General features: G+C 47.8%; 2 protein-coding genes across 17 annotated transcripts in view; one reads left to right on the forward strand and one right to left on the reverse strand.

Moving 5' to 3' along the window:
- The first annotated feature begins 61 nt into the window (after positions 1-61).
- Positions 62-4,489, forward strand: LOC115138587 (creatine kinase, testis isozyme-like). Of its 2 annotated transcripts, none has more exons than XM_029675592.2 (8): positions 62-225; positions 884-1,137; positions 1,961-2,115; positions 2,251-2,383; positions 2,902-3,073; positions 3,366-3,489; positions 3,646-3,835; positions 4,190-4,489. In XM_029675592.2, the coding sequence occupies exons 1-8, from the start codon at positions 77-79 to the stop codon at positions 4,366-4,368; spliced, it is 1,356 nt and encodes a 451-aa protein (XP_029531452.1). In that variant the 5' UTR covers positions 62-76; the 3' UTR covers positions 4,369-4,489. The 2 variants fall into 2 exon arrangements, with proteins under 2 accessions (XP_029531452.1, XP_029531453.1); XM_029675593.2 differs by having other exon boundaries at positions 135-225; positions 936-1,137.
- A 71-nt stretch (positions 4,490-4,560) lies between these two features.
- The window catches only part of LOC115138586 (MAP/microtubule affinity-regulating kinase 3-like), a 48,839-nt gene continuing 38,435 nt past the window's right edge, over positions 4,561-14,964 (reverse strand). For 4 of the 15 annotated variants that reach the window (XM_029675580.2, XM_029675578.2, XM_029675582.2 and 1 more), the window contains exons 15-18: positions 9,526-9,792; positions 8,960-8,986; positions 5,606-5,650; positions 4,561-5,248 (exon numbers count right to left, since the gene is read on the reverse strand). In XM_029675580.2, the coding sequence (XP_029531440.1) occupies positions 4,909-5,248; positions 5,606-5,650; positions 8,960-8,986; positions 9,526-9,792 (679 nt within the window). In that variant the 3' untranslated portion in view covers positions 4,561-4,908. Of the gene's footprint in view, positions 5,249-5,605; positions 5,651-7,520; positions 7,575-7,742; positions 7,823-8,959; positions 8,987-9,525; positions 9,793-14,964 lie in introns of all 15 variants that reach the window. The other 11 variants (XM_029675581.2, XM_029675583.2, XM_065025733.1 and 8 more) reach the window with 6 other exon arrangements.

Consider the following 14,964-nt stretch of genomic DNA (forward strand, 5'->3'; position numbering starts at 1 on the left):
ACCAAAGGAACATATGAAAACTGCAATCTCGTATAGCCTAATAATCGACAAATAGATGGACTACAAATACTGACCAATGGGAGCAGAGTTCGCCTACTATAAAGAACCATCTCCAAGAACATTTTCCACCGGAGAGCCAAATAACGTCAGTGATTGCTCGCCACGGTCGGAAAAAATAGGTCTCGTTGTGTCTTCCCCCCTAGTAGTGACCAGCCTCGGCAGCAGGTAGGACCACTATTTCTACTCATTCAGGATGACATTCATTGATCAGAATGGCATAAGTCGTTTTAACCCCAAATCAGCTCATTGTGACTAAGCAAGTACTTGGTTTTTAACAGAGGCGAAATTTTATTGGCTATTTGTGGCCATCCATATTTATTTTTCATATTCCGTGAACATTTCGATAACAATAGACAATGAAAACAATTGTATAACGCCGGTAGCCATGTTCGAGCGCGAGACCCCGTTATTTTGAATATCTTGCTTTGGTCTGTTACAATCTCGCATAGCCTACCCTACATTTTCTTCTTTCAGGGGCTGAGTGATTTGGTTATGATTTCCAACATGATCACACGCATTTACCACTCCAGTCTAGAGCTCTATAAAATAGTTATTCGGATTGGAATGACGATACTGCGCAATCTTTGGCATTTGACTGGAGTTCCATCACTCCACCTCTCCAGAGGACAAAGCATAATTTTTCCTTTATCAACTGCCTGTCGACATCTGCCTATACTCGTCTGATTGTCGTTCAGTGCGGTGACTGCGGTCGGACATCATTGGTGCGGTCGCTACTTTGCATTGCGCATATTCAGCCTTGCACTCGCACGCACCTGATAAAAACCAAGTATTTGACTGAGTTATGTCGTATGCCTATTTGTAGTATTTTCAAGATCACATTCACCAGTTTTTACGCCACTCCGTGTTGCGTCCAGGGATCAGCCATGCCGTTCGGAAACACCCACAACGCGCTAAAGATGAAGTACGCTTCTAGTGAGGAGTACCCAGATCTCAGCCAGCACAATAATCATATGGCCAAGATCTTGACTCCTGCCATCTACGAGCGTCTGAGGAGCAAACAAACGCCCAGTGGTTTTACATTGGATGATGTCATTCAAACCGGGATTGATAACCCAGGTAAAGACCCAAGCAGCTTTCAACCATTAAGCCATCTGTTCTGCTTCTTAAATGTGTGTTTAGTGAGGGCATGCCATTTTGTTCTGCAAGGTAACCTTGCCGATGGGTAATATAACCCTATGAAAGTATGTCTTCAAGTGGAATGTTGCAGGTATTCCATTGGCCTGCATCAGTACCAAACTCTCAAAGCACAATGTGGCATTGATTTGTTTCAGATAACCTTTTTATTTCTGCTGTTATCCAGCAGGGGTCAAGCATCACTTAGGAATAATGCTTATTGGTCAAGCATACCATACTAATAACTTAGCAATATGGAAATCATCATAGGTTGTCACTGCAATTAGTGATGATCTGGTGAGTCCATATGAACTGAAATAGTATAGCCTAACTATTTTTGAGGGGAAATGAGTAGTGTCCATATGCATTTTTTAAGCATAGCAGGTGGCTTCCCCTTACCCTGTAGAATGTGTTTATTGTTCAGCAATGATAAAATGGTCAAACACCATCAAGAGGCTGTCTGTCACCTGAGGAGTTCCCTGACCTAGGCCAGCACAACAACCATATGGCCAAGGTCTTAACCCAGAACATGTTCACCAAACTCAGACCGTGCCACCTCCAACGGCTTCACCATAGATGGTGTCATTCAGACGGAGGTTGATATTCCTGGTAAAACTAACCCACCCGGAGTCTATCGCTTCCGCCTGTATAGAGCTTGATGAAATGCTAACTATTGAGTGAGGTTGTCGCTGTTTAATCTGTCATGCTCTACAATTTGTTTCCTAATTGAATCCATCCCGGATTAATTTTTCTTCCCCCATTCCAGGCCATCCCTTCATCATGACTGTGGGATGTGTGGCTGGAGATGAGGAGACATACGAGGTCTTCAAGGAGCTGCTGGATCCCATCATTGAGGACAGACATGGAGGATACAAGCCTACAGACAAGCACAAGACCGACCTCAACCCAAACAACCTGAAGGTACTGCCCTTTAAGTGGGTCCCTGGTTGACAGTGGTTTGAGACTCATGTTCAACAGTGTACACTGCAGGGAAGTTGACCAGTATTGATAAGTCACAGAGAATTTAGAACTCAACTTTGGTGTCTGTTTTCACAGGGTGGAGATGACCTGGACCCCAACTACGTCCTTAGCTCCCGTGTCCGAACAGGAAGGAGCATCCGGGGGTTCTGTCTGCCCCCACACTGCAGCCGTGGAGAGCGAAGGGGCGTTGAGAAAATGTCTGTTGAAGGTACTCACCTAAACACACCCAAAGGGGTCTGGGGCTCTGAGTGGATGCCATTCTAGAACGATGCCTGGTCCCTGATGCAACATTACTGCGTAAAGAGTCCCCTCTAGTGGTGAACTATGTGAATGTATTTCTACATCTGTTACTGACCGGAAAGGATTGCTTTAGACCAGGGGTGTCTGTCATTTTGCCCGGGAGCTGCATTTGGTTATATTTCCCAGCCGTCAACATTTGGAAAAATTGGTCCTCTTATCATTTTTGGAATTTGATGCTCCCTGAATGAATGTTTAGCTTCAATTTTGGTGAATATTAGCGAGCTGGACACAGTCTCAGACCACTGTCATTTCTATTTGGTTAGTTTTCCCCACCCGCAGGTGTTTTTTTTCAAACCACCCATGGGCCAGATTGGACCCCATCGCTAGTTGTATGGTTGTAACGTGATCACCAGATTCGTGAAAGCCATGTAATGGAGTCTCATCCAGTAACCTCAGACAATGTATCTGACATCTGTTCCTCTGCAGCTCTGGACTCCCTGTCCGGTGACCTGAAGGGGAAGTACTACGCCCTGAAAAACATGACAGATGCCGAGCAGCAGCAGCTGATTGATGATCACTTCCTGTTTGATAAGCCAGTGTCTCCTCTGCTGCTGGCCTCTGGCATGGCCCGGGACTGGCCCGATGGCAGGGGGATCTGGTAAGACAGTGATTTCCCATTCCCAAACTTGATGTCCTCAAAGGCATTACAATTTGGTTTTGTTCTTACTCACGGAAGTCATTCTTACTTTCTACCCTGTCCAACCTATTCAGGTAAATGACTGCCAAAAGGGATAGGAAATGTAGTTACCCTCAAACTAGGTGTTCCTAAATCTTTGCTAAGTTGAAGGGAAAAAGTTCATAATAGTTTATATGCTGGCGGTGGCTTCATAAGCCACTGTCCATGACCTTGTCAGAGGACCATAGAACATTTATTTATTCTAATCTTCAAGGCACAATGATACCAAGACCTTCCTGGTTTGGGTCAACGAGGAGGACCACCTGCGTGTCATCTCCATGCAGAAGGGTGGCAACATGAAGGAGGTGTTCAACCGTTTCTGTACGGGCCTCACAAAGGTGAGAGGGAATATCTGAGGAATACATTCATAAGGCTTTAATAATGAAATATGAATCATAATTTGCCATATTCATGTGTGAAAACACGCTGGCAATGATCAATCAATGTTTGTATTCTTTTTCTTCTTAATTTGACCCCCCAAATCTCTTCCTCAGATTGAAACCCTGTTCAAAGATAAGGGCACTTCATTCATGTGGAACGAGCACTTAGGCTACGTGCTCACCTGCCCATCCAACCTGGGAACAGGGCTGCGTGCTGGAGTCCACGTCAAGATCCCCAACATGAGCAAGCACGCCAAATTCGAGGAGGTACTCAAGAGGCTAAGGCTTCAGAAACGTGGGACAGGTAGAGAAAATGTTTCATTACTGAACCAGATACCTAATTGTGTTTGCTGTTCTGTTGCTCAGGGTAACTTACAAGCACATTAAAACTGTAAAATGACCAACACTAGCAATAGTTCTAGCATTACTCTAAAAGGACTATTGTAGCTATGTTAAAGGAGGAAATATTCACCCATTTTGAATTGTATGTTCTCATATGATGCAAAACTCATCACTTGCACAGTGATGGCTCCGATACACATGGAAACATGAAATGACCCCAGGAATCGATAGAGCATTGCTCAGATGCACCAAAACGATACAATGTTCAAAATGGGTGAATCTTTCTTCAGTCCCTCTTCTGATGTCTCTATTTCAGGTGGAGTGGACACCGCAGCTGTGGGTGGCACCTTCGACATCTCCAATGCCGATCGCCTGGGCTTCTCCGAGGTGGAGCTGGTGCAGATGGTTGTGGATGGAGTCAAGCTGCTGGTTGAGATGGAGAAGAAGCTGGAGAAAGGCCAGTCTATCGACAACATCATGCCCGCCCAGAAGTGAAAAATCTTGCTTCCCTTTGCCATCTGAATGAATGTGTGACACTATCCCGGAATGCACTTACTCTCTCACAAGGTCCTCTATCATTGTGATAGTGGATCTGAAAATAAAAAAACTGTTTCAATCCATGTTTCTTTATTTCCCATCTTTGATGAAGTTGCACATCCTCAGATTAGAATTTAAATATGCCACGAGTCAAGTTTACAGAATTTTATTGAGACACTGGTGATCTTACCATGTGAGCATTTACATGAACTCCACCTCTTATATATTCTTTGAAGTTAAAGAAATTGTGTATAACAATGTGTGGCTGTCTTGAAAATCAGATTCACTCTGAAAAGGTTAACTTTCATTAGATGACAAATAATATCAAAGACAAATGCTATTTTAGTCAATTTTCTCAGTATGACAAACCATATACAACTCCTGATGACCAGATTATATACTGTAGTTATTAGTAATTCTGTGATTATTGCCACTCAGTATTTTGTAAAAAAAAATTGTACAGCTTATACTTTCAAGATATAGTTTTACCCTTTTTGTTCATAGCTTTAACTCATTGGCGACTTTGGAAGCAATGTTTTTAAAAGCGATGGATGAGCCTGATATCCTCTTGAATCTCACGCCATTGAGGGCGAGACGGGGCAGCTTGCACACCTCCATCACCCATTGGACCAGGTTCTCAGTATCGCCATGAACACAGAGCAGCAGGAAACACTCTTGCTGTTCGTAGTCACAATTGTTGGCCTCGAGCACCTTGAGTATCTCCCGCATGATGTCACAAGGCTCCATGGAGCTGGTGGTCCTCATACTCCAAGTGAATCTGAGGGAGCGGGGTTCACTGTCTTTACTTTCCCCTTTCTGATCCCCAGGTACATGGCGACTGGTAGGAAGGAGATAGGAAAAAGTTGAATTCACTAAAGCTGTGCAGTTTCCTATCTGTATAACAGAGTATTTACTTCAATCTGCTTTAAAGGGTATTCCATGAATATGCAAGGTGTTGATCAAAGGGTCAATTAGCAGAGCATGCAATAAACAGATGGTCATGAAGCACCATGCACATTAGGAGTAGCACAACCACAGCAGGGCACAACACTCAATGAGGAAACCATAATGATCTGAAATAACCACACCCAGAGACCTGAGGCATGGGTAAACCCTATGAATTGACAGAGTGAACAGATATCAAGCCTATAGTCACAGGAATATCAGGCTGAGAAAGCAACAACCTACACCTCACCTTGAGCTCTCAAATCTCCCGTTTCTTTCAAACTCGGTTGAGACTCTGTGACAGTTGAGGGAGCAGAGCAAGATTAGAAGAAAAAACACTAAATGTGAACTTCCAAAGAGAGTATTTTGTCATTTCAAGAACAACAGATAACACTGATATATAGTGTGAATATATATTGAAAGATATATAACATGTATATTATACGGAGTTATAAAAACAAGAAAGCCACCAAGGTTACTATAACCTCATTATGGAAGTATTGACATGAAACCTGTGCACTGATCAGTCTCGTTGGTGTTCAAACTTTCTTGCTTCTTTAACACAAAATAAAAACGAGAGCAAAGGAACAAAAAAAGTGCTTAAACAGATGACAGAGCAAGGGGATACAGGAACGGATGACAGAGCAAGGGGATACAGGAACGGATGACAGAGCAAGGGGATACAGGAACGGATGACAGAGCAAGGGGATACAGGAACGGATGACAGAGCAAGGGGATACAGGAACGGATGACAGAGCAAGGGGATACAGGTACGGATGACAGAGCCAGGGGATACAGGAACGGATGACAGAGCAAGGGGATACAGGAACGGATGACAGAGCAAGGGGATACAGGAATGGATGACAGAGCAAGGGGATAAAGGAATGGATGACAGAGCAAGGGGATAAAGGAATGGATGACAGAGCAAGGGGATACAGGAATGGATGACAGAGCAAGGGGATACAGAATGGAAATGTGTTGAATGATGATATGACAGCTTGGTGACGTGAAGAGATTCACCCCAACATGACAAAAACAAAATCATACAGTGGAACTACATTCCACACACCCACACGTTTGCACACACAATTATGCTGTGTTCGTAGCCAAGTGGGAAGTGGGAATTTACCACATACGACTGGAAAAAATCCACTTCAACAGACCTCAAACTGGAAATTACTAGTGGGAAACTCGTCTATCATCCTGAGGTCACTTCTCTCATTCTGACATCACCTTCTAAATAAATGACCTCGATAACAGCAGTTAAATGCAACAAAACATTATTTATAAAAAGCTATGTTTTTTTAACACTATAATTTGTTTATGATTGACACAGCTTGTTGGCCATTAGCCAATCAGTGTTTCTCAATGAGTTAAAATCATGTGAATGATCCAACTGTTTACGACTTCACAACTGGTAAATTCCACTTTGTTACGAACGCAGCATTTGGGTCAGTGCATGCAGACTGGGGCTATTGTGGGAGGACTCATGCGGTCTAGAGGTTGACAGACAGCAGAACAGTCCTATGTTTCTTCTCTCGGCGTGACACTGGATATGTTTAAAGAATTCATATTTAATTTTTAAAATGTAATCTTTGTTTAACTAGTCAGTTAAGAATACATTCTTATGTACAATGACGGCCTAGGAACAGTGGGTTAAATGCCTTGTTCAGGGGCAGAACGACAGATTTTTACCTTGTTAGCTCAGGGATTCGATCTAGCAACCTTTTGGTTACTGGCCCAACTAGGCTACCTGCCGCCCCAAAGAAGAGGGGGGTTGGTTAAAAAGACAATCAGGCAACCAGTCATAGGGCCATTGTAGACAGGGACTGCATACCAGGTCCACAGACCCTAATTGAGTTTTGGGCTCCACACATGCAGACTAGCCTTGAAATGATTCTACAGGAGGGTAGAGGAAGTTAGATTCCTGGAGGGGTATTAGTTAGTGGGCAAGATAGCAGCCTCAAGCCAGGGGGATGAGGGACACAAATAGGTCTGAGACTTTATCTGGGACAGGGAGAGGGGTTGGGAGTGTCTGTCACATACACATACTGGAGAGAAGGGAATGTGACTATGTTGGGGTGTGTATACAAATTCCTTCTTTCCACACAGAACTCTGACACACTAACTCTTGTGGGGACATAAGGGTTGAAATGATCCCTTACTCTAGGTCTCCATCTGCGACTTCCTATAATTCTCTATATCTTCCGCTGCTGAATCTGGAAGAAAAAATGGATTCTGAAAAAAGCTTGTATTTTTTTACGGATACATGAAAAGAGAAAGAAACTTGATGTACGACATGATCACAGGCCGATGATGCCAGGATGACAAGGAAGAAGAAAAAGGGGGAGAAAAGAGGGGGAGGGGTGGGTGAACAGAAGACTTACTAAGAGTCTTTGCTCCCTGGGCAGAAGGGACGGCAGGCCCTGATTTGGCCGTCTGCCGTTTGGTCGGGTCAATACTGACCCTGAAGGGAGGAAGAGCAGTGAAAAGGTCCAAGGTTAAAGGGCACAGAAAGGTCAGGGAAACATTGGCACACAGCAGTACAATAGTGAGGAGAAGAGTGAAGGGAGGGAACAGAGACCAAAGCGCATTGCCTACTACTGAGACAAGAGACTTCCTTCCCTATACTTAAACCAATCGTTTCCAAGATGTTACTCTGTGCAGAAATAAGAATCAACAGAGAAATGAAATGAGTGACAAGGACCTGGCGAATGAAGAAATATGGAAGGGTTGCAAAAGGTGACAACTTCCCGAGATGTAGAACTCCTGGTAGCCATTAGATGTCAGTGTGTCACTTAATCAGACTGAAGACCAGAAGGTTATGTCTGAAGAGGTGGTATGGTGGGAGAGCTTTGCCTTTTGTCCCAGCTTTGTAAACCACATATCCTGAACTGCCAGACCATCTGCTTGTAAATGTTTACAAATTGATGTATCAAGACATAAATCCCTCTGATCTTGCTCATCACAACGCCTGGTCCACAAAAAGTATTTCACAACCCTCTCGGTTCCCAACAAGAGAACACGACTCCACAAACCACTATTACAAATTGAAGTTCCCAAAGCCTTATAAACATTAATTCTTATCTTTACACTCTATATCCTGCATCGCCACATCACAAAGTCGATCACATTCCTACCAGCCAGCAAAGTTACTATCGGGAGCATTGGTCACAACTAATAAGATACAGCAAAATCCAAATATGGACATAGATAAAGACAAGTTAGAATAGACAAATAGAATCTGTCTACCTTTCAAGCACAGATCTGTCTACATAAAAAACACAAACTTACCTGGAACAACAGCTCAATACAGATCAATCATTACTTTGTGAAAAACAAATCCGAATCAACAGGACCGTCCCCACCGCATGCATTGGAAATTGATTAGTGTCAAGCTTTCTGTTGGCTGTTGATGGATTTTTTAACTGACCGATCGAGAGGGCAACACTGCCCTTACAATCTAACCCATCATTAACTCCAGAAGCCTAAGGCCAATCACTGTCACAAAACAGAGGTTCTAAGCAGTATGTCAGCTCCAGCTTGTCCTAGTACTGGTTTTAGTTGATTAATTGCACACACTGAAGGTAATAGGGGGTCCTACCTTTTCGTAAACCCAAATGAAATGTTTCTACAACAGAATCAGCAAACACACAGAAACAGTGAAATGAGGCAAGAAACTGAAAGAAGATGATTGGTTGAAATTTGAAATGAGTGAACAGAAACAGGGTGGTTGGAATCAATGGCGAGGAGGAGAAGGTTCAAATGACAGATGTTGATTTCTATTCCTCATGTCAGGTTAGTCTCGGGACAACCCCGAATTGTTGACAGTAGCCTGGCTGCCTGTCTGAGATGTGTTCAATCTACTCAGTCTGGACAAAAATTCAAGTGGGTTTTTCCTGCTGGTTTACACTTGAGGTATGTTTAATTTGATGTCTTTCTCAGACTGGCACTCAGGCTACGTTATCAGTGCTTCTGGAACAATCTATTGTTAGTAGGACTGTGGATGTTCCACTCAATGTGACTCATGATACTAAAAAGCACACCTTTCAAAGCCCACCCAGAAGGATTAAAAACAAACCATATAACTAGATATAGTCATAGTATATTTTAGGGGCTTGGACTCATAGTTGAATTGAGTGGCATGGAGCTGTAGTCCCTGACACCTACCTGCGTGTGAGTTTGGAGGTGAGTTTGGAGAAGAGGTTACTGGAGCCGCGGCTGCGGGTCTGGGAAAGGGGCGCTGTGTCTTGGGACAGGGTGGGTGAGGCTGGGGGCCCGTTGTAGGTGGCCGTGCGGCGCTCCTTCAGCTGACCACTGTGGAAGGTGCTGCGGCTCGCCGTGCCTCGTGGGAAACGTAGTCTGTCTGGCGTGGTGGCGCTGGTAATGCTGTGGGTGGATGCCACGGGGTTCCGCTGGCCAGGAGACACGGCCACACTGCAGGGAGGACGGAGGGAAGAGATCAGACGGAGAAGAAAGACAAACACCTGGCTGTACATGCCAGTTCTATACATAGAATCACCAGCTGGGCCATTATCATATCAACAGAACCTTACCTTCAAGTCCTAAATTCTAAAATGACATCTGATCTGTGTCAATAATGTTAATTTAGAGTTATTCTAGTAGTTCACTATAGTGTGATATTGTTGAAGTGAGTTGGAGTCCTAATATCCAGATATAATATTGTTTGGTGAAACATGGAGTGAATAATACAGGTTTGGATAGTCAAGCCAGAGGTAGGTAGTAGAGCTGCCAGTGCTAGACCAGGACCAAGGCCAGACCAGGACCAGACCAGGGATCACAGGTCCAAGCAGATGATGAAGGAAAAATTGGGGAACAGAGGAGTGTGTATAATAAAGGGTGGGGCTGTCTCCTACAAGAGGTTAGAGAGAGGGAGAGATGACATCATCACAACGGTTAGAGATGGAGTCCATGAAAGGGATGCATGTGGGAGCCTTGGCGTGGGTTAGAGAGGGCCTGAGACAGTGAGACAGGTCTACACATGGGAGGTGAGAGGTCAGACAGACAGTTGAAGGCCCTGCCTGCCATCTTACAGAAGTCCAGAGTGCAGTGGGAGTGGGGCAGTGTGGCCCAGTCTGAGTCTGAGGGGAAGGCAGACAGGGGGTCAGAGGCCTGGTACATCAGCTGGACCGAGTTGGACGAGCCAGTCAACACGGGGGCAAAGCCAGAGGGCGAGCCAGTCAACACGGGGGCAAAGCCAGGGGGCGAGCCAGTCAACACGGGGGCAAAGGCTGAGGACGAGCTAGTCAACACGGGGGCAAAGCCAGAGGACGAGCCAGTCAACACGGGGGCAAAGCCAGAGGACGAGCCAGTCAACACGGGGGCAAAGCCAGAGGACGCGCCAGTCAACACGGGGGCAAAGCCAGGGGGCGAGCCAGTCAACACGGGGGCAAAGGCTGAGGACGAGCTAGTCAACACGGGGGCAAAGCCAGAGGACGAGCCAGTCAACACGGGGGCAAAGCCAGAGGACGAGCCAGTCAACACGGGGGCAAAGCCAGAGGACGCGCCAGTCAACACGGGGGCAAAGCCAGAGGACGAGCCAGTCAACACGGGGGCAAAGCCAGAGGGCGAGCTAGTCAACACGGGGGGCAAAGCCAGAGGACGAGCCAGTCAACACGGGGGCAAAGCCAGAGGACGAGCCAGTCAACACGGGGGCAAAGCCAGAGGACGAGCCAGTCAACACGGGGGCAAAGCCAGAGGACGAGCCAGTCAACACGGGGGCAAAGCCAGAGGACGAGCCAGTCAACACGGGGGCAAAGCCAGAGGCCGAGCCAGTCAACACGGGGGCAAAGCCAGAGGCCGAGCCAGTCAACACGGGGGCAAAGCCAGAGGCCGAGCCAGTCAACACGGGGGCAAAGCCAGAGGACGAGCCAGTCAACACGGGGGCAAAGCCAGAGGACGAGCCAGTCAACACGGGGGCAAAGCCAGAGGGCGAGCCAGTCAACACGGGGGGCAAAGCCAAAGGACGAGCCAGGAAACACGGGGCAAAGCCAGAGGGCGAGCTAGTCAACACGGGGCAAAGCCAGAGGACGAGCCAGTCAATACGGGGCAAAGCCAGAGGACGAGCCAGTCAACACGGGGCAAAGCCAGAGGGCGAGCCAGTCATCACGGGGCAAAGCCAGAGGGCGAGCCAGTCAACACGGGGACAAAGCCAGAGGGCGAGCCAGTCAACACGGGGACAAAGCCAGAGGGCGAGCCAGTCAACACGGGGCAAAGTCAGAGGGCAGAGGGAGGAAGTAGAGAAGCGGTGGTGAGGAAGTAGAGAAGCGGTGGTGAGGAAGTAGAGAAGTGGTGGTGAGGAAGTGGAGAAGCGGTGGTGAGGAAGTGGAGAAGCGGTGGTGAGGAAGTAGAGAAATGGTGGTGAGGAAGTAGAGAAGCGGTGGTGAGGAAGTAGAGAAGCGGTGGTGAGGAAGTAGAGAAGCGGTGGTGAGGAAGTAGAGAAGCGATGGTGAGGAAGTGGTGGTGAGGAAGTAGAGAAGCGGTGGTGAGGAAGTGGGGGGAAGAGAAGCAGGGGGAATGAAGTGAGGAAGTAGAGAAGCGATGGTGAGGAAGTAGAGAAGCGATGGGGAGGAAGTAGAGAATCGGTGGTGAGGAAGTAGAGAAGCGGTGGAAGAGAAGCGGTGGTGAGGAAGTAGAGAAGCGGCGGGGGAAGTAGAGAAGCGGCAGGGGGAAGTAGAGAAGCGGGGGGGAAGTAGAGAAGCGGTGGTGAGGAAGTAGAGAGAAGCATTGGTGAGTAAGTAGAGAAGCGATGGGGGGGAAGTAGAGTAGCGGTGGTGAGGAAGTAGAGAAGCGGTGGTGAGGAAGTACAGGTGAGGAAGTAGAGGTGAGGAAGTAGAGAGAAGCATTGGTGAGTAAGTAGAGAAGCGATGGGGGGAAGTAGAGAAGCGATGGGGGGAAGGAAGAGAAGCAATGGGGGGAAGTAGAGAAGCAATGGGGGAAGTAGAGAAGCAATGGGGGAAGTAGAGAAGCGATGGGGGAAGTAGAGAAGCGGTGGGGGGAAAGTAGAGAAGCGATGGGGGATGTAGAGAAGCGGTGGTGAGGAAGTAGAGAAGCGGTGGTGAGGAAGTACAGGTGAGGAAGTAGAGGTGAGGAAGTAGAGAGAAGCATTGGTGAGTAAGTAGAGAAGCGATGGGGGGAAGTAGAGAAGCGATGGGGGGAAGTAGAGAAGCAATGGGGGAAGTAGAGAAGCGATGGGGGGGAAGTAGAGAAGCGATGGGGGAAGTAGAGAAGCGATGGGGGGAAGTAGAGAAGCGGTGGGGGAGAGTAGAGAAGCGGTGGGGGAAAGTAGAGAAGCGATGGGGGAAAGTAGAGAAGCGATGGGGGGAAAGTAGAAGCGATGGGGGGGAAAGAAGCGATGGGGGAAAGTAGAGAAGCGATGGGGGGAGTAGAGAAGCGGTGGTGAGGAAGCAGAGAAGCGGTGGTGAGGAAGTAGAGGTGAGGAAGTAGAGGTGAGGAAGTAGAGAGAAGCATTGGTGAGTAAGTAGAGAAGCGATGGGGGGAAGTAGAGAAGCGATGGGGGAAGTAGAGGTGAGGAAGTATAGAGAAGCATTGGTAAGCAGAAGCCGATGGGGGAAGTAGAGAGGAGCGGGGGAAGTAGAGAAGCGATGGGGGAAAGTAGAGAAGCGACGGGGGAAGTAGAGAAGCGATGGGGGAGTAGAGAAGCGATGGGGGAAGTAGAGAAGCGGGGGGGAAGTAAGAAGCGGTGGTGAGGAAGCAGAGAGAAGCATTGGTGAGTAAGTAGAGAAGCGATGGGGGAAGTAGAGAAGCGATGGGGGGAAGTAGAGAAGCTGAAGGGGGGGGAAGTAGAGAAGCGATGGGGGAAGTAGAGTAGCGGTGGTGAGGAAGTAGAGAAGCGGTGGTGAGGAAGTACAGGTGAGGAAGTAGAGGTGAGGAAGTAGAGAGAAGCATTGGTGAGTAAGTAGAGAAGCGATGGGGGAAGTAGAGAAGCAATGGGGGAAGTAGAGAAGCAATGGGGGAAGTAGAGAAGCAATGGGGGGAAGTAGAGAAGCAATGGGGGGAAGTAGAGAAGCGATGGGGGGAAGTAGAGAAGCGGTGGGGGAGAGTAGAGAAGCGGTGGGGGAAAGTAGAGAAGCGATGGGGGATGTAGAGAAGCGGTGGTGAGGAAGTAGAGAAGCGGTGGTGAGGAAGTAGAGGTGAGGAAGTAGAGGTGAGGAAGTAGAGAGAAGCATTGGTGAGTAAGTAGAGAAGCGATGGGGGAAGTAGAGAAGCGGTGGTGAGGAAGAAGAGGTGAGGAAGCAGAGAGAAGCATTGGTGAGTAAGTAGAGAAGCGATGGGGGAAGTAGAGAGGCGGCGGGGGGGAAGAAGACAGCATGGGGGAAGTAGAGAAGCGCGGGGAAGTAGAGAAGCGACAGGGGGAAGTAGAGAAGCGACGGGGGAAGTAGAGTATCGATGGGGAAGTAGAGAAGTGGTGGTGAGGAAGTAGAGAAGCGGTGGTGAGGAAGTAGAGGTGAGGAAGAAGTGAGAAGCATTGGTGAGTAAGTAGAGAAGCAATGGGGGAAGTAGAGAAGCAATGGGGGAAGTAGAGAAGCGGTGGTGAGGAAGCAGAGGTGAGGAAGTAGTGAGAAGCATTGGTGAGTAAGTAGAGAAGCGATGGGGGAAGTAAGAAGCGATGGGGGAAGTAGAGAAGCGATGGGGGAAGTAGAGAAGCAATGGGGGGAAGTAGAGAAGCGATGGGGTGAAGTAGAGAAGCGATGGGGTGAAGTAGAGAAGCGATGGGGGGAAGTAGAGAAGCGATGGGGAAAGAGTAGCGATGGGGGAAGCAGAGAAGCGGCGGGGTGGAAGTAGAGAAGCGATGGTGAGGAAGAGAAAGCGGTGGTGAGGAAGTAGAGAAGCGATGGGGGAAGTAGAGCGGTGGTGAGGAAGTAGAGGTGAGGAAGTAGAGAGAAGCATTGGTGAGTAAGTAGAGAAGCGATGGGGGGAAGTAGAGAGGCGGAGAGGAAGAAGAGCAGCATGGGGGGAAGAGAGAGCGATGGGGGAAGTAGAGGTGAGGAAGTAGAGAGAAGCATTGGTGAGGAAGTAGAGAAGCAATGGGGGAAGTAGAGAAGCGATGGGGGTGAAGTAGAGGTGAGGAAGTAGAGAGAAGCATTGGTGAGTAAGTAGAGAAGCGATGGGGGAAGTAGAGAAGCGATGGGGGAAGTAGAGGTGAGGAAGTATAGAGAAGCATTGGTGAGTAAGTAGAGAAGCGATGGGGGGAAGTAGAGAAGCGGTGGGGAAGTAGAGCAGCAGGGGGAAGTAGAGAAGCGACTGGGAAGTAGAGAAGGCTGGGGGAAGTAGAGAAGCGATGGGGGAGTAGAGAAGCGATGGGGGAAGTAGAGAAGCCATGGGGGGGAAGTAAGAGAAGCGGTGGGAGGAAGTAGAGAGAAGCATTGGTGAGTAAGTAGAGAAGCGATGGGGGAAGAGAGTAGCGATGGGGGAAGTAGAGAAGAATGGGGGAAGTAGAGAAGCGATGGGGGAAGTAGATAGCGGTGGTGAGGAAGCAGAGAAGCGGTGGTGAGGAAGTACAGGTGAGGAAGTAGAGGTGAGGAAGTAGAGAGAAGCATTGGTGAGTAAGTAGAGAAGCCGATGGGG

This window comes from Oncorhynchus nerka, linkage group LG12 (assembly GCF_034236695.1).
Source record: "Oncorhynchus nerka isolate Pitt River linkage group LG12, Oner_Uvic_2.0, whole genome shotgun sequence".
Classification (NCBI taxonomy): domain Eukaryota; kingdom Metazoa; phylum Chordata; class Actinopteri; order Salmoniformes; family Salmonidae; genus Oncorhynchus; species Oncorhynchus nerka.

What these genes read in the sequence shown, in the direction of transcription:
- LOC115138587 (XM_029675592.2), top strand. Translation starts at nt 77, where the DNA reads ATGGGAGCAGAGTTCGCCTACTATAAAGAACCATCTCCAAGAACATTT. An exon ending in AACCGGGATTGATAACCCAG is followed by an intron (nt 1,138 to 1,960) that starts GTAAAGACCCAA and finishes CCCCCATTCCAG; the next exon opens with GCCATCCCTTCATCATGACT. An exon ending in CCCGATGGCAGGGGGATCTG is followed by an intron (nt 3,074 to 3,365) that starts GTAAGACAGTGA and finishes CTAATCTTCAAG; the next exon opens with GCACAATGATACCAAGACCT.